The sequence below is a fragment of the Oncorhynchus kisutch genome, linkage group LG1 (genome assembly GCF_002021735.2).
Source record: "Oncorhynchus kisutch isolate 150728-3 linkage group LG1, Okis_V2, whole genome shotgun sequence".
Lineage (NCBI taxonomy): Eukaryota > Metazoa > Chordata > Actinopteri > Salmoniformes > Salmonidae > Oncorhynchus > Oncorhynchus kisutch.
In genome coordinates, this window is record NC_034174.2 from 76,232,310 (window position 1) to 76,249,923 (window position 17,614).

The 17,614-nt window shown below is 41.5% G+C and overlaps 2 protein-coding genes across 7 annotated transcripts; both read left to right on the forward strand.

Moving 5' to 3' along the window:
* Positions 1-937: 937 nt before the first annotated feature.
* Positions 938-5,021, forward strand: LOC109879017 (uncharacterized). Of its 6 annotated transcripts, none has more exons than XM_031833592.1 (4): positions 938-1,228; positions 2,150-2,367; positions 3,374-3,582; positions 3,878-5,021. In XM_031833592.1, the coding sequence occupies exons 1-4, from the start codon at positions 1,194-1,196 to the stop codon at positions 4,556-4,558; spliced, it is 1,143 nt and encodes a 380-aa protein (XP_031689452.1). In that variant the 5' UTR covers positions 938-1,193; the 3' UTR covers positions 4,559-5,021. The 6 variants fall into 6 exon arrangements, with proteins under 6 accessions (XP_031689452.1, XP_020326800.1, XP_020326799.1 ...); XM_020471211.2 differs by having other exon boundaries at positions 938-1,224; positions 2,282-2,367; XM_020471210.2 differs by having other exon boundaries at positions 938-1,219; positions 2,282-2,367.
* A 5,978-nt stretch (positions 5,022-10,999) lies between these two features.
* LOC116375818 (G-protein coupled receptor 4-like) lies at positions 11,000-16,785 on the forward strand. Its single transcript, XM_031833610.1, has 4 exons — positions 11,000-11,574; positions 12,358-12,570; positions 13,903-14,120; positions 15,613-16,785. Exons 2-4 carry the CDS (start codon positions 12,393-12,395, stop codon positions 16,153-16,155), a joined length of 939 nt encoding a protein of 312 aa, XP_031689470.1. The 5' UTR covers positions 11,000-11,574; positions 12,358-12,392; the 3' UTR covers positions 16,156-16,785.
* The last annotated feature ends 829 nt before the right edge of the window (positions 16,786-17,614 follow it).

Genomic DNA, 17,614 nt, shown 5'->3' on the forward strand with positions numbered 1-17,614 from the left:
ATGCTGATGAGGTAACATTATAGACACTACCATACCTGCTATGCTGATGAGGTAACAGTATAGACACTACCATACCTGCTATGCTGATGAGGTAACATTATAGACACTACCATACCTGCTATGCTGATGAGGTAACATTATAGACACTACCATACCTGCTATGCTGATGAGGTAACATTATAGACACTACCATACCTGCTATGCTGATGAGGTAACAGTATAGACACTAGCCTATAAATACAGGTTGTCTTTATGAGGTAACGTTATAGACACTACCATATGAATAAAAGCGATGTGAATTATATGTGTTTATGAATAAAAAGTAACCCAAGACTAGAGTCTCTAAACTGTGTGTGTGTGTGTGTGTGTGTGTGTGTGTGTGTGTGTGTGTGTGTGTGTGTGTGTGTGTAAGCGAGAGGTGTGTAATAAGGAACCTATGAGTCACTGTGAAAGAACCAGTGGTATGGTGCCATTCTACACTTCTAGAGAATTGGGGAGGAAGGACTTGAGGTACTGTAATAATATTTTCAAACCTCGACTCAATCAGCAATAAAGATAAACAAAGTAAACTTGTCACGGATAATGTGAACATTTTAGATAATATGATGAATATAAACACAGCATCAAAGACCAACAATTGCATTGCCAAATATGTGTCTTCCTAGGGTACTCCTCTTTTGTAAATTTGTAAAGTTTTTCTCTCCGTCCATTGTCTGATTTGTGTTGTGCTTTTTAAGTTATGTTAGCAAACATATAGAAATGCACACGTGATCAAAGTAGGCCTCCAAGTCTTTATTTCATAAATGTACACTACCTTCCCGCCTTTTACCTCTAATGCTAGAGTGCCACCTGGCGTCCTTACTGAAAACTACACGTCCCCATTTTTATGAAAACATAATAGCCGTAGACATGTCATGTGACCAGCAAACACTGGGCTTGTTCCGACATTGCAGCCGACTGACTGATCTACAAATCACCTTGCATCATAAATACCGATATTATTATTTGTAGATCAGTCAGTAAGCATTCGCTTCACGGTTTTGATGCTCCCGAACAACGGCTTTTAAGAGAAACAGAAAGTTAACCGAACTACGGTTGTTGTTACGGTAGAAACGACGCTGTTACCCAGCGCTCACCTCCGTCATTCTGAACTCTTTTGACTGAACACCGTTTTGAACCCACGTTCTTGCTGCATGCTGCTTGCACGGTTTCTACGAAGGTACCGTAAGTAGGTTGACAAACATTTTTGAGATCCATTACTGGGAGTTACAGGCTAGGTACTGTTTGTAGCACAGATCATTTTCGACCAACCTTTACTTGAATGTCCAGTTTCAGGTGTTGGGTTTGAATTTAGAAAATGCTCAGTTACCAAAATAAATACATATTTTGCTCCATTAAGTAATTCAACAATGTGTATGGCGCCATCTTGTCTATTTAAAATATCTAATTGATTGAGACAGGTCCACCCTAAAGTGCAGGATTATCATGACACTTTTAAAAAATATATATTTATTTTTATTAACAACAAATCAATACATAAAGCACATGAAGGAACACAAGCATACATAGATGACAAACAATGGACAATCGAGCTAGGGGCGGGGCTAGGGGCGGGGCTAGGGGGTACAATATCACATTACAATTACACAAGGACCTTAAGGGACATGCATATACTTACAATTCTAACAGCTTTTTTGTTAGTAGAGCATTTAACTGTCTTAAAATACAGTTCAATTTCTTTTTGTAGGGTACGAAAATGTGGTTTTCTGTTTGTAAATTTACATTTGTGTATATGAAATTTGGCCAAAAGAATAATGAAATTAATTACATAAAAATGATGTATGTATGTATGTAAAGAATCCAAACAGTACATCTCTCCACAATAGTGTAAAATCTTCATAAATGTGTTCAATTATAAATCTACTGATGTCTTGCCACAGTTTTCTTACATGCATACAATGCCAAAAAAGATGCACAACTGTTTCTGGGTGGTCATTACAAAAGGAGCAATTTGAGTTGATGTTTTCCTTAAACTTCTTCATATAGTGGTTGGCAGGATAATATTTATGAATCATTTTAAAGGAAACTCTCTTAATTTTGTTAACAAGTAGGTATGTGTGTATCTCTTCTTACCGTCCTTTTATTACAGACTTCCCATCTTTCTGTCTCTCTATTTCCCTCTTCCTCCTCCCTCTCCTGACCTTCCTCTCCTGACCTCACTCTCTTCCTCTCCTGACCTCACTCTCTTCCTCCCCCTCTGTCTTTTCCCTTCCTCCATCAGGATGTCATCTCTTCCCCGACCTCGTCATGTGATCTGGGAGACAGAGGAGCTGGTGGCCTACCTCCACCCCCAGCCCTGGACCCCAGGTAGATTCATCTTATTTACCACAATACCTAACTCTGGTCCAGGGCCCGGTTTCCCAAAAGCATCTTAAGACTAAGTTAATCGTTAGAACTTTCGTAGAAGCGTCGTTAAATATCCAAGCTGTTTCCCTAAACCATCGCTATTAACGCTGCACTTGAAAACGCTCGTAATCTAAAGCCTGCCTCAGACCACTCGTAGAACAGCATCGTTAGATGCTTTGTTTGCCCTCCTGTGTCACTTAACATACAGAACATCTAAGCTAAACATGGATCAACCATGTGATTCTATCTCTACGACCACTGATAACTTCAGAACAAAAGTTGACTACTAAGAGGAAGTTGCCAATGTCTTTGCAGTCGATACAAACAAGCCATGTAGACAAAGATATGCTATAAACAGTAGGCTATGTGTTTTCAATCAATATGAGACAATATACCCACAGGAAAGTGTAATTCCATCATCCTTTCAGAGCGCATGTAGTGCATTCAGATTCCTATCACCTGAAGCATGCATGTAAACATGTGTAAGAGCTTGGCAAGTATGCATGTGTCTCGTGCATGTATTTTTATCTCGTGCGCATGCTTCAGGTGATAAGAATCTGAATGCACTACCTGCGCTTTGAAAGGTTGATGGAATTATACTTTCCTGTGGGTATATTGTCTCATATACCGATCAAAAGGACCAACCACACAGACAAGTAAAGTACATTCAAATATAATTGTAATTTTATTCAATGTTCTGTCTTGTTGAAGTTGTGAGAGGAAACTGTCCTGATTCAAATGCTCATTTCTGCCCAACGTAGAATTCAATGTAATTCATCGTCAGGATCCCAGCCAAGTAACACACCTCACATCAATCCATTGCTTTTACATTTTATAATAGTCAGTTGCTACGCAACCACTGAACATGTACAGTGAACTGTGCAATCCTTCGATAGTTTACTATCATCCTCTATAGTGCACTGAATAGGGACAATCTTTATCTTCATATATGGAATATCAATCACAGGCACTACCATCCTGGAGCCGAAGACCCCCAGGGGCCCAGATGAGGAACCAAGCCCAGCTCAGGGCAGTCTCTTCAGGCTGGGTGAGGGAGCCTACCTGAGGTTGCTGCTGGGGGCCAGGGAGGTGGGGGCCCTGCTGTGTGAGAGGCTGGGGGTGAAGAGATGTGCCCTGGTCTGCAGGCCCCACCCAGACAGTAACAGTCCACCCCAGGTCTGTTGTGTTTGTACTCTACACTCATCTTTTCTACTTTACTATTATTCAACTCTATTCTGCTTTACTCTTTTCTATTTTATTCTACTCTTTTAAATCCTGCTCTCTACTTTACTCTTATTCTATTCTGCTATTTTCTATTTTACTCTTCTATTCTGTGTCATCTAGTTTTGAATAAAAACTGACAATGTTTTTGTTCATCAACATAAATTATATTTGTTTAGATGGCACCATAATTCTGTCCTCTTTAGTGTGAACAGGTAGCCTAGTAATAGTCCTTGTTATTGACTCACAGATCCGGGTGCTGCCGCTACACGGCCTTGACAGCGAGTGGCGCCCCCACCTGGCGGGAGATGAGCACTACACCCACCACGACCCCGGCTACGTCACCTCTAAAAGCGGCCCTCGCTGGACTGACACGTCCCTCCAGGAGATCCAGGCCGAGATCCGGGCCCAGCTCCCTTCCCCCAATGCCCTACCAAACCTCACCTTCCTTGGGGAAGACCCATCGCACCCCGGCCTCTTCTCCCGGATCGTCCGTGGAGAGGAGCAGCAGTGGAGGGTGTGGGAGGATGAGGGACACGTGGCATTCCTCACCCCCTTCCCCAACGCCCCCGGCCTCACCGTACTGGTCCCCCGTCGACCGCTGACCTCGGATATATTTAGACTTGAAGAGGCAGATTATACGAGTTTGGTACTGGCAACCCAGAAGGTGGCCAGGGTTTTGGAAGAGGGTCTTGGAGCGTGGGGGGTGGGGTTGATATTCGAGGGGTTTGAGATTGACTACGCTCATGCTAAATTGATACCTCTGCTCTCTCCGCCCTCCTCTCACCAGGTTGATGGGGGCTCCACCACTGGCTCTCTACCTCCTCAGGCCCAGTTTAGTGCCACCTATCCTGGGTTTGTGACCTCGGAGGATGGCCCTGAGGCCAGCCTGGAGTGTTTGAAGGAGTTACAGGCCAAAATCACACCGTAATGATAATGTAATGTATTGACATGTTATGAAATATGTATGTAATTGCATATTATGAAGGACCTGAAACTGGGTGATTATAGTATTGATGTATTGCACTTGACTACATACATTCCTATTGGTTGACTTGTGATAGCTTTTTTTCAATATGAAGCCTGTTGCTTCATGTACATACTGATTTGGTACCAAATTCTGTAGATGTGACTGTTTCTGTCATTTTATTATGAACTTGAAATAGGACAACAATCAAGAGCTTTATTTGAGAAACATGGTACTGTAAGGGTTTTAGATATATCCTTTGATAAGTACTTAACAGTAGCATGGAAAAATACATGATTGTTTGATCAAAATAAACATGTGATTTCTATGTTTTGTAAAGTGTATTTTCAGATATTTCTAACAGCACAACAGGCTGAGAAAACGAAAAGAAATAAACCGCTGTCTTTCATTGTCAAATGTTACAATACATATGTCATTACTCATTACCCCTCTAATTGTATTAAATTAGTACAAACGATCATGAACCCAAGCACCTTCATATGGGGTTAGTTCACCCAAATTACAAAAATAAGTATTGGATTCCTTCAAAGGTTTACATTTGAAGCAGGGGCCAGATAGACATAGCTTGCACAGGGGCCAGATAGACATAGCTTGCACAGGGGCCAGATAGACATACGTTGGTACAGACAGTTTTATTTTCTTACCCGGTAAGCAATGTAATTTAGTGAACTATCCCTTTAATCATTATATTCCATATGCTTCAGTCATACCATTGAATCATCACCCAGCGTTCAATTATGTTTTGCGGGATCTATTTACAGAGTTCAGCACTCGCAACACATCTGCATAGTCCCCTAATGAGGTCTTAAGATCTCTGCCTAACAAGGCTTCTAATTGGTCCCTCAGTGTTTCAATTAAGAGGTTGAATTAATGAGCAGTTAAGTGGTTAATTAGTGGGTTATAAACAGGGCATTACCCGAGGCTATTGTTATACAAAGACTGAGGCCACATCTCAATACTCTTTCCATGGTTACTAGAGAAACAGACTGGCTTAATTTCAATAATCTTTCCATGGTTACTAGAGAAACAAAGACTGGGGCTTCATTTCAATACTATTTCCATGGTTACTAGAGAAACAGAAAGATGGTTAAGGATAGGATTGAGGGAGGGGAAGTTGATCCTAGATCTTTACCTAGGGGAAACTTCAACCCGGAGCATGGCTTCATTTCGATACTCTGTCATGGCTTCATTTCTTTCAGTGCCCCAAACAGGTGAAAGGGCTTAAAAGACATGTCATCCTTTGACAAGAAACATGATCTTGAAGGCAATATTACTAGGGTCTTGTTCATTAATGAACACATATCTAAACTTTTTGCAACTGAAAACTTAAAGCGTTTCTTATTGGACAAGTTCATGATAGTCTTTTTGTTTGTCCTCTTCCGTTTGGTGCTTAATAAACATGACACAGGTCTACCTCCCGATAACAACCCAGGATTGTAAAGAGACAGGATTTCTCTACACTTCTATCACAGTCTTAGGAAGGGAAGATGGCGTGTAACTCTGAGCAGCGGGGAAACGCTGACACGGCAGCTTGGGCAGTTTCCTGGTCCGGATGAGATAACACAGAGGCTGAATGAAACTGCTCATAGAGAGCACCGTGTAGACCACGCAGGTCAGTGGTGAGTAGGCCTGCAACGTTTTGATATAGAACCTTAACACAAAGTCAACCAGGGGTTTAATGTAGTGAATGCTAATCAACACAAAAACAGTCAGCACTTTTTAAAGGCCTGCTTTTTTGATTGGGTGGAGCTCCTGTCTGCCTGGACCTGATTGGCTCAGGGACTTAAGGACCAGTATGTTGCAGTTAGAGGTGATCGCCATGGCAATGAGGAGGAGGGAGGAGGCTCATGATGACCATCCACTTGCTTTAGGCATTCGCGAACTTCAGCGAGAGGCAGTATGAAGCGGCTAGGGAACACGTTCGCTAAACACAGACAGATGAAACTTGGGCTTCATGATTTTCAGAAAGAACAGTGGGTGAAACACAGCGAGGTAGCTGTCCACACATAGACAACATAGCAACAGAGGCCCCCTGAGGTCAGGTGATCAGGTCATTTCACATGCCATGGAATGTATTCATCTTTGGTGAAAGTTCCGATAGGGTGTAAAGAGAGAGAGACAGAGCGTGTGTGTGTCTCCTAGTGTGTGTGTGTGTTTACCCAGGAGGGAGCATAGAAACAGAGAGTGGCCCGGGAGACCCAGGACGTGAACCATGGCGACCGAGAGGAGAATGTAGAGGGTGTAATGGTCGAAGGCAACTTCTTCTGTGGTGTTGTAGGAGGAATGGCTGGAATTGAGGGTCAGGATGTCCATGGTGATGGTAGTGATAATGATGATGAGGACTCCTAAGAATGCTGTCTCTGGGAGTAGAGATGGGTCAGATTGTCCTTGGTGTTGATGAGGACTCCTTATAATGCTGTCTCTGGGAGTAGAGATGGGTCAGGTTGTCCTTGGTGATGATGAGGGCTCCTTATAATGCTGTCTCTGGGAGTAGAGATGGGTCAGGTTGTCCTTGGTGATGATGAGGACTCCTAAAAATGCTGTCTCTGGGAGTAGAGAAGGGTCAGATTGGTCATGGTGATGATGATGAGGACTCCTTATAATGCTGTCTCTGGGAGTAGAGATGGGTCAGGTTGTCCTTGGTGATGATGAGGACTCCTAAAAATGCTGTCTCTGGGAGTAGAGAAGGGTCAGATTGGTCATGGTGATGATGATGATGAGGACTCCTTATAATGTTGTCTCTGGGAGTAGAGATGGGTCAGGTTGTCCTTGGTGATGGTGGTGGTGATGATGATGATGAGGACTCCTTATAATGTTGTCTCTGGGAGTAGAGATGGGTCAGGTTGTCCTTGGTGATGGTGGTGGTGATGATGATGATGAGGACTCCTTATAATGTTGTCTCTGGGAGTAGAGATGGGTCAGGTTGTCCATGGTGATGGTGGTGATGATGATGGTGATGAGAACCCCTTATAATGCTGTCTCTGGGAGTAGAGATGGGAATAGGTTTTGATGAAATAGAGTTTGAGCAGGGCTGGAGCAAAAGCCTGCAACCCAGTAGCTGCCCTGCTCTCTCTGTACACAGACCTATAGACCTACATCTGGTCATACACAATGCCACCCCTGGCATTGTAATGGTGTTCCGATGTTCCATAACATTAGATTCTATCTATTCCAATCAGCGAGGAATCAGTTAGTTCCAAGAACTGGCGGATTTCAAATAACCCTCAAAACAAATCAAATTGTTTTGGTTGCATACACATATTTAGCAGATGTGTAGCTCATGCTTGTGTTCCTCATGTCTAGTATGATGTAACTTCCAAACCTGGATAAAACATGTAATAATGTATATATATACAGTTGAAGTCGGAAGTTTACATACACTTAGGTTGGAGTCATTAAAACTCGTTTTTTAACCACTCTACAAATTTCTTGTCAACAAACTATAGTTTTGGCAAGTCGGTTAGAACATCTACTTTGTGCAGTAATTTTTCCAACCATTGTTTACAGATTATTTCACTTCTAATTCTAATCCAGTGGGTCAGAAGTTGACATACACTGAGTTGACTGTGCCTTTAAACAGCTTGGAACATTCCAGAAAATGATGTCATGGCTTTAGAAGCTTCTGATAGGCTAATTGAAATTGTTTGTCAATTGGAGGTGTACCTGTGGATGTATTTCAAGGCCTGTCTTTAAACTCAGTGCCTCTTTGCTTGACATCATAGGAAAATCAAAAGAAATCAGCCAAGACCTCAGAAAAAAATGGTAGACCTCCACAATTCTGGTTCATCCTTGGGAGCAATTTCCAAACGTCTGAAGGTACCACGTTCATCTGTACAAACCATAGTACGCACGTATAAACACCATGGGACCACGCAGCCATCATACTGCTCAGGAAGGAGACACGTTCTGTCTCCTAGAGATGTACATACTTTGGTGCGAAAGGTGCAAATCAATCCCAGAACAACAGCAAAGGACCATGTGAAGATGCTGGAGGAAACAGGTACAAACGTATCGATATCCACAGTAAAACGAGCCCTATATCGACATAACCTGAAAGGCCGCTTAGCAAGGAAGAAGCCACTGCTCCAAAACCGCCATAAAAAGCCAGACTATGGTTTGCAACTGGACATGGGGACAAAGATCGTACTTTTTGGAGAAATGTCCTCTTGTCTGATGAAACAAAAATAGAACTGTTTGGCCATAATGACCATCGTTATGTTTGGAGGAAAAAGTGGGAGGCTTGCAAGCTGAAGAACACCATCCCAACCGTGAAGCACGGGGGTGGCAACATCATGTTGTGGGGCTGCTTTGCTGCAAGAGGGACTGGTGTACTTCACAATATAGATGGCATCATGAGGATGGAAAATTATTTGGATATATTGACGCAACATCTCAAGACATCAGAAGTTAAAGCTTGGTCGCAAATGGGTCTTCCAAATGGACAATGACCCCAAGCATACTTCCAAAGTTGTGGCAAAATGGCTTAAGGACAACAGACTCAAGGTATTGCATTGGCCATCACAAAGCCCTGACCTCAATCCTATAGAAAATGTGTGGGCAGAACTGAAAAAGCTTTTGTGAGCAAGGAGGCCTACAAACTTGACTCAGTTACACCAGCTCTGTCAGGAGGAATGGGACAAAATTCACTCAACTTATTGTGTGAAGCTAGTGGAAGGCTACCCAAAACGTTTGACCCAAGTTAAACAATTTAAAGGCAATGATACCAAATACTAATTTACTGTATGTAAACTTCTGACCCACTGGGAATGTGATGAAAGAAATTAAAGCTGAAATAATCTACTATTTTTCTGACATTTCACATTCTTAAAATGAAGTGGTGATCCTAACTGACCTAAAACAGGGAATTTCTACTAGGATTAATTGTCAGGAATGGTGAAAAACTTAGTTTAAATGTATTTTGCAAAGGTGTATGTAAACGTATGACTTCAACTGTATATATATATATATATATATATATATATATATATATATATACATATACACAGTACCTTTCCAAATTTTGGACACACCTATATTGTAAAAATAATAGTGAAGTGATTTTACATAGAATAATAGTGAGGGCATTAAAACTATGAAATAACACATATGGAATCATGTAGTGACCAAATAATTCCACCATAATTTGCAAATAAATTCATTAAAAATCCTACAATGTGATTTTCTGGATTTTTTTCTCTCATTTTGTCTGTTATAGTTGAAGTGTACCTATGATGAAAATTGCAGGCCTCTCTCATCTTTTTAAGTGGGAGAACTTGCACAATTGGTGGCTGACTAAATACTTTTTTGCCCCACTGTGTGTATATATATATATATATATATATATATATTAAGAATAACTGAGAATCAATATGTAGCCATAGTCTAGTGACTGTAAAAAGTCAATGGATCAATACACAATAACCCCTTCAGGCCACACCTGTAATATGCCACTGTAAGGGACAGATCCAAATGCACTCGGGGAGTGTTGTCAAACGTTTAAAAAAATATAGATTTTTACAAATATATTTTACTGGGCACAAGGGAGGGTAGTACGTTTTCCCCCTGGTTTACATTTGCTCATCTCCTTGTATTTTCTCTATAATCAATGGGTTGACTTACTTTTGATATTAACCTAATAAAGTTTAGAAACGTTTGTGAAGGTTTGCTATGGTGTGGCTATTATTAAGCTTTTACTACTGCAGGTCAACTTGAGGTAAGGAAGACTGTGTGTGTGTGTGTGTGTGTGTGGTTTTGTGTGTGTTGACTTGTTGAGAAGTAAATGCCCTAAAGGCATCATTCTTCTGCTAACCGGTGTCTACCCTACAGGATAACCTGAGCCTTGTCTGCAAGATCTTGCGTTGTATTTCTCATGTCTCTGGCGCTACTGTTGACTTGCATCACCTGTTGACAGTGGGGAGGGCCTAGTCTACTTGGCCCTCTAAATTGCATCAGAGAGAGAACACATTACATTGTAAGACAGCCAAGATGCGTCCCTACTCACTATATAGTCCACTAGTTTTGACCAGAGCCATATGGCCCTGTGTAGGGAATAGGGTGCCATTTCGGACACAGGCTTAGTGTATGGACACCATGTCGTTCATCACATCTATCCAACTCTACACCCCACCCCTACCTTTGAGTCATTTCCCGAAACATAATCTCGATACCCCTTTCATAGGCACCGCCCATCCTGTTCAGTGCCATCAACCAATCACAACCTTCCGTTGCGGCTGCGTCAAAGAGAGGCCATAATGTTGAGGTTGTTGAGGTTCCCCAGATTGGTCGTATCCATAAGTGTCATCCTCCTACTGTCTCTCTCTCCCTCCCTACCTCTCTCTCTCCCAGGAGACTGTCTTTATTAAGCATTGGCCCCTGTGAGACGGTGCCATATGGAGTAAGGGTCCGGTTTGGCATACAGCTTGGCTTCTGGGGGCTAACAGAGAGATAGAGAGCTCTGCTACGGAGGATAGTGAAGAGCTGTGGCTTTGCTACTTGGAGTCAGTTGGCGTGCTTGACTCGATAGTTTGTAATCAACAGTCATTGAGTCCAGGGTTAACTAGACATATAGATTGGAAACGGGAAACACACACTCACTGAAATTGTTTGTTCTATTGAGGGACTGAGACTGAAGGAAAAGTGTGGAGGAGGTCCCGTGAAATAGTTTGTTCTACTGAGGAACAGACTGAAGGAAAAGTGTGGAGGAGGACCCCTGAAATAGTTTGTTCTACTGAGGGACAGACTGAAGGAAAAGATTGGAGAAGGACCAGTGAAATAGTTTGTTCTACTGAGACTGAAGGAGAAGATTGGAGGAGGACCAGTGAAATAGTTTGTTCTACTGAGGGACTGAGACTGAAGGAAAAGATTGGAGGAGGACCAGTGAAATACTTTGTTCTACTGAGGGATTGAGACTGAAGGAGAGTGGAGGAGGACCAGTAGAGGGACGTATCATCTCTGTTGAGGTAGGTGAGACTTTTACTTTTTACTGTATTTGATAGCAATTTGTCAGTTTTATAAGTCGTAATATTCCTCAGAAGAAATGTAAGTGGCTATCTATTCGATTTGAACGAGTAATGCATTATGATAACAGATTTTTTAAGCATCAATTTGAATATGTCCAGCAAGCGCAGTGAAATTATATTCATAAAGTGACAAGGGATTTTTTGACGCCAGCCAACAATATGGAGTGATTTTTGTGAAAATCCATTCATACAATAAATTGAACAGATCCGTAAATCATATAAAATACTTTTTATGACAACATGCAAAAGTTAATGTAGTGAAATAATAGCTTGATGATAGCAGGCAGCATGTCAAAGTCTGTTGGTCCTCAACTCTGTCATACACAATACAGATAAAAGGATATAAACTACAATTATATACAGCTATACAGTATATATTATATACAGCTATACAGTATATATTATATACAGCTATACAGTATATATTATATACAGCTATACAGTATATATTATATACAGCTATACAGTATATATTATATGCAGCTATACAGTATATATTATATACAGCTATACAGTATATATTATATACAGCTATACAGTATATATTATATGCAGCTATACAGTATATATTATATACAGCTATACAGTATATATTATATACAGCTATACAGTATATATTATATACAGCTATACAGTATATATTATATGCAGCTATACAGTATATATTATATGCAATTATACATTTGTAACTCATGTCAATTGTTCCCTTTTCCCCCTGTTTAGATCCAAATCTCTTCTCCACTTTGACCCCACCTTCCATGGCGATGATTGCTAACTCCACGGGGATGACCTCCAATGACCTCCCCCTGAACTCAACGTTGACCCTTAGTCCGGAACCTTGGACCCCGCCTCCTTGGTACCAATTCCACGTCTGCTCCGTGGCCCCTTACGGATTCATCTTCTACTTTGGAGTCAAAGTCTTCAACCTGGCCATAGGTGTAGTAGCATGATATACTACATTACCCACAATGCTGTAGTAGTAGATGTAGTAGAATGATATACTACATTAAACATAATGCTCTGGGAGTAGGTGTAGTAGAATGTTATACTACATTACCCATAATGCTCTGGGAGTAGGTGTAGTAGAATGTTGTTTATGATGAAAATGAAAATGTTACAGTTTGACACTTTCACGTAGTTGGAGTAATAACATGTTCAACTACTTAAGACATTGGCTGGAATCTAGGTTGTGCCTTTAGATTTAGCAACAATGAACAACTAAGAAAGAGTTTCCCTTCTCTCATTGATTTCTCATATCCCAAACCCTGGCCTGATCTGCTTGGTCTGCTTCCCGGAAGTCTTTCAATCTTCCGCCTTTTGGTTGAGAAACTATGTGGCAGCATGATGTACTACAGTACCCATAATGCTGTGGTAGTAAGTGTAGTAGCATGATGTACTACAGTACCCATAATGCTGTGGTAGTAAGTGTAGTAGCATGATGACCTACAGTACCCATAATGCTGTGGTAGTAAGTGTAGTAGCATGATGTACTACAGTACCCATAATGCTGTGGTAGTAAGTGTAGTAGCATGATGTACTACAGTACCCATAATGCTGTGGTAGTAAGTGTAGTAGCATGATGTACTACAGTACCCATAATGCTGTGGTAGTAAGTGTAGTAGCATGATGTACTACAGTACCCATAATGCTGTGGTAGTAAGTGTAGTAGCATGATGTACTACAGTACCCATAATGCTGTGGTAGTAAGTGTAGTAGCATGATGTACTACAGTACCCATAATGCTGTGGTAGTAAGTGTAGTAGCATGATGTACTACAGTACCCATAATGCTGTGGTAGTAAGTGTAGTAGCATGATGTACTACAGTACCCATAATGCTGTGGTAGTAAGTGTAGTAGCATGATGTACTACAGTACCCATAATGCTGTGGTAATAGGGTGGAGTAGCATGATGTACTTCTGTACCCATAATACTGTGGTAGTAAGTGAAGTAGCGTGATATACTACAGTACCCATAATGCTGTGGTAGTAGGTGGAGTAACATGATGTATCTTTTCACCAGAACCCTATGAAGTAGTGCTCTGTATAGAGGGCTCTGATCAAAAGTAGTGCACTATACAGGGAATAGGGAAAGTAGGACACTATATAGGGAATGGGTGCCATTTTGGACTCAGCCTTGGTAAAGATATTCCTGTCACTAACACAGTGGTGTCCCTACTGTCTATGGGGTCTGGTCAAAAGTAGTGCACGACATAGGGAATAGGGTGCCATTTGGGACGCAACCTAACACAGTCCTTATTGATACAACAGGCACACCCTGCAATATACTGGTCCTGTGGCAGATCTCCAGCAGGAAAAGTGACTCGTCCACGTCTGACATCTTCATCTTTAATCTGGCTTTAATGGACACCTACTTCTGCCTCATGGGGCCAATAGACATGGTCAACAGGCTGGTCCTGGACCACCAAGGCATCTGGTACTTCCAACGCTTTGCCTACGGGGTCAAAGACACAGGACCCCTCTTCCTGGTGGGTAGATAATAAGGCCTAGGTAGTTATGTTATATAGACCTGGGTTATGTTATAATCTGGGTTATGTTATAATCTGAATTATGTTATCTAGTCCTGGGTTATATTATAATATGGGTTATGATATAATATGGGTTGTGTTATAATCTGTGTTATGTTATATAGACCTTAGTTATGTTATATAGACCTGGGATATGTTATAATCTGGGTTACATTATAATCAGAGTTATATTATATAGACCTGGGTTATATTATAATGTGGGTTATGTTATATAGACCTTGGTTATGTTATATAGACCTGGGATATATTATACTGTGGGTTATGTTATATAGACCTTGGTTATGTTATATAGACCTGGGTTATATTATACTGTGGGTTATGTTATATAGACCTGGGATATATTATACTGTGGGTTATGTTATATAGACCTGGGTTATATTATACTGTGGGTTATGTTATATAGACCTGGGATATATTATACTGTGGGTTATGTTATATAGACCTGGGTTATATTATACTGTGGGTTATGTTATATAGACCTGGGTTATATTATACTGTGGGTTATGTTATATAGACCTGGGATATATTATACTGTGGGTTATGTTATATAGACCTGGGTTATATTATACTGTGGGTTATGTTATATAGACCTGGGTTATATTATACTGTGGGTTATGTTATATAGACCTGGGTTATATTATACTGTGGGTTATGTTATATAGACCTGGGTTATATTATAATGTGGGCTATGTTTAAACCTGGATGGTTCATCCAATGCTTTGCCTACGGGGTCAAATCACCGCACCGCTATTCTTGGTGGGTAGAAAATTTAAAAATCTAAACATGACTGTGTAGATCTGAAAAGATTGGTTTGTGAATTAAATGACCTTACAACTGTAGATGTTGATGAGGTAACTTGTGACATTAGGGTCTTTAAAATACATTGTATGGAACATTATATATTTTTGCTTGGGTCACGTTATAATCTGGGTTATGTTATATAGACCTGGGTTATTATGTTATAGTCTGAGTTATGTTCATATTATATTCTGAGTTATATTATAATGTGGGTTAGACCTAATCCCTCTCCATCTCTGCCTCCCAGATGTGTATTTGTCTAGACCTGGGTGGTTATGTTATAATAATCTGCGTCAGGTAGCCTAGCAGTTAAGAGCATTGGACCAGTAACCAAAAGATCGCTGGTTTGAATCCCTGAGCAGACTAGGTGAACAATCTGTCAGTGTCCTTGAGCAAGGCACTTAACCCTAAATTATCCTGCAAGTCTCTCTGGATAAGAGCATCTAATAAATTACTCAAATGTAAATGTAAAAAACGGTTATAATTTGGGTCATATTTGAATCTGGGTTATGTTATAATCTGGGTTATTTTATGATGTTCATTATTTTGTAGTCTGGGTTATATTATAATCTGGGTTATGTTATAATCTGGGTTATATATTAATCTGAGTTATATTCCATCTCTCTCCTCCCAGGTGTGTATCTGTCTGGACCGCTACGTGGCCGTGGTCCATCCGGTGCTGTTCACCGGTATCCGTGACAACAAGATCCGCGTTGGTGTCTCCGTGGTAATCTGGGCCCTCATCCTGGCCTACAGCCTCACAAAGAGCATCCTGGGAGTCATGTCTGTCAACGAGGTGTTCAGCGGCCTCATCCTCTTCGCCTTCGCCCTCATGATCTACTGTAACCTCTCCATCATATGGGTCCTACGCCGCTCCGTAGCCGGGAAGGAGGTGATGCACCCCGTGAAGAAGAAGGCCTTCAAAATGGTGCTGGTCATCTTGGGTATAATCTTCGTCAACTACCTTCCTCCTGTGGCTCTTGTTCCGTTCTTCTCCTACTACACGTTCGTCCAGTTCCGCTGTCAGGTGACTATCAGTGTGTTCGCCATCATGGATCTGAGTTGTAGTATGGAGCCACTTCTGTATATGACCAAGATGGACAGGCCTGCGTGTGTACCTGGCTGGTGCTGTGCGGGGGAGAGCTCGGCCAAGAAACCCTACGAGGTTAAAGTGTGATGGGGCTCATCACTATCCTGCCAAGTTACAAAGTCAGAAGGCCCAATAATTTCTACGATTCCTCTTCTTAAACTCTGATTTTAAACCTTAACCTGAACCGAACCTTAATCACACTGCTAACCGTATGCCTAACCCTAACCTTAAATTAAGACCAAAAATAACATTTCTGTTGGCAAACATTTTTACGATAAAGCCAATTCTGACTTTGCAGCTTGGCCATCTACTGGGAGCCATGTGATGAGGGAGAGAAGAAGAGGCTGGTGGGTGGAGCTATACGAGGATGGGTTCATTGTAATGGCTGGAATGGAATAAATGGAATGGACCATGTGTTTCATGTGTGTGATTCTGTTCCATTTATTCTATTCCAACCATTACAATGAGCCTGTCCTCCTATAGCTCTGCCCACCAGCCTCCAGTGGGGTGACCATCTACCAACTCCTGTCCTGGAGAGCCACTGCTGTGCAGGCTTTAATTCCAGCCCTGCAGTACACATTATATTCAGCCTGCACAGTCCTGGCATGTCTTAAATTAGGTAGGCCACAATACACGCATTTAGATATATCACTGGGTAAATGTATTGTGTGTGGACATGTATACTGCTGTATTGCCAATAAATACTATTAATATGTATTATTATTATCATTAATAATTAACAATCATTTGTGATTTCTGAGAATGTGTTTGTTTATTTATTTATACTTCATTTTGGGCTCCCGAGTGTCGCAGCGGCACTGCATCTCAGTGCTTGAGGCGTCACTACAGACAGCCTGGTTCGAATACCAGCTGTATCACAAACGGCCATTATTGGGAGTCCCATAGGGTGGCGCACAATTGGCCCAGCGTCGTCCGGGTTTGGCCGGTATAAGCCGTCTTTGTAAATAAGAACTTACTTGCCTAGTTTAAATAAAGGTTAAATAAAATAAAAAATAAAAAATTCACCATAGTTGGCCCATAAGCAATGTCTCCCAGTGTAGATCTCCCATTTGGACCGGATCTGGCCTGTCTAATGCTTCACATTGCCAGTGTAGATCTCCCATTTGGACCGGATCTGGCCTGTCTAATGCTTCACATTGCCAGTGTAGATCTCCCATTTGGACCGGATCTGGGCTGTCTAATGCTTCACATTGCCAGTGTAGGTCTCCCATTTGGACCGGATCTGGCCTGTCTAATGCTTCACATTGCCAGTGTAGATCTCCCATTTGGACCGGATCTGGCCTGTCTAATGCTTCACATTGCCAGTGTAGATCTCCCATTTGGACCGGATCTGGCCTGTCTAATGCTTCACATTGCCAGTGTAGATCTCCCATTTGGACCGGATCTGGCCTGTCTAATGCTTCACATTGCCAGTGTAGATCTCCCATTTGGACCGGATCTAGCCTGTCTAATGCTTCACATTGCCAGTGTAGATCTCCCATTTGGACCGGATCTGGCCTGTCTAATGCTTCACATTGCCAGTGTA

What these genes read in the sequence shown, in the direction of transcription:
- LOC109879017 (XM_031833592.1), top strand. Translation starts at nt 1,194, where the DNA reads ATGCTGCTTGCACGGTTTCTACGAAGGTACCGTAA. An exon ending in TTTCTACGAAGGTACCGTAA is followed by an intron (nt 1,229 to 2,149) that starts GTAGGTTGACAA and finishes CTTTTATTACAG; the next exon opens with ACTTCCCATCTTTCTGTCTC. An exon ending in ACAGTAACAGTCCACCCCAG is followed by an intron (nt 3,583 to 3,877) that starts GTCTGTTGTGTT and finishes ATTGACTCACAG; the next exon opens with ATCCGGGTGCTGCCGCTACA.
- LOC116375818 (XM_031833610.1), top strand. Translation starts at nt 12,393, where the DNA reads ATGGCGATGATTGCTAACTCCACGGGGATGACCTCCAATGACCTCCCC. An exon ending in AGTCTTCAACCTGGCCATAG is followed by an intron (nt 12,571 to 13,902) that starts GTGTAGTAGCAT and finishes TTGATACAACAG; the next exon opens with GCACACCCTGCAATATACTG. An exon ending in ACACAGGACCCCTCTTCCTG is followed by an intron (nt 14,121 to 15,612) that starts GTGGGTAGATAA and finishes CTCTCCTCCCAG; the next exon opens with GTGTGTATCTGTCTGGACCG.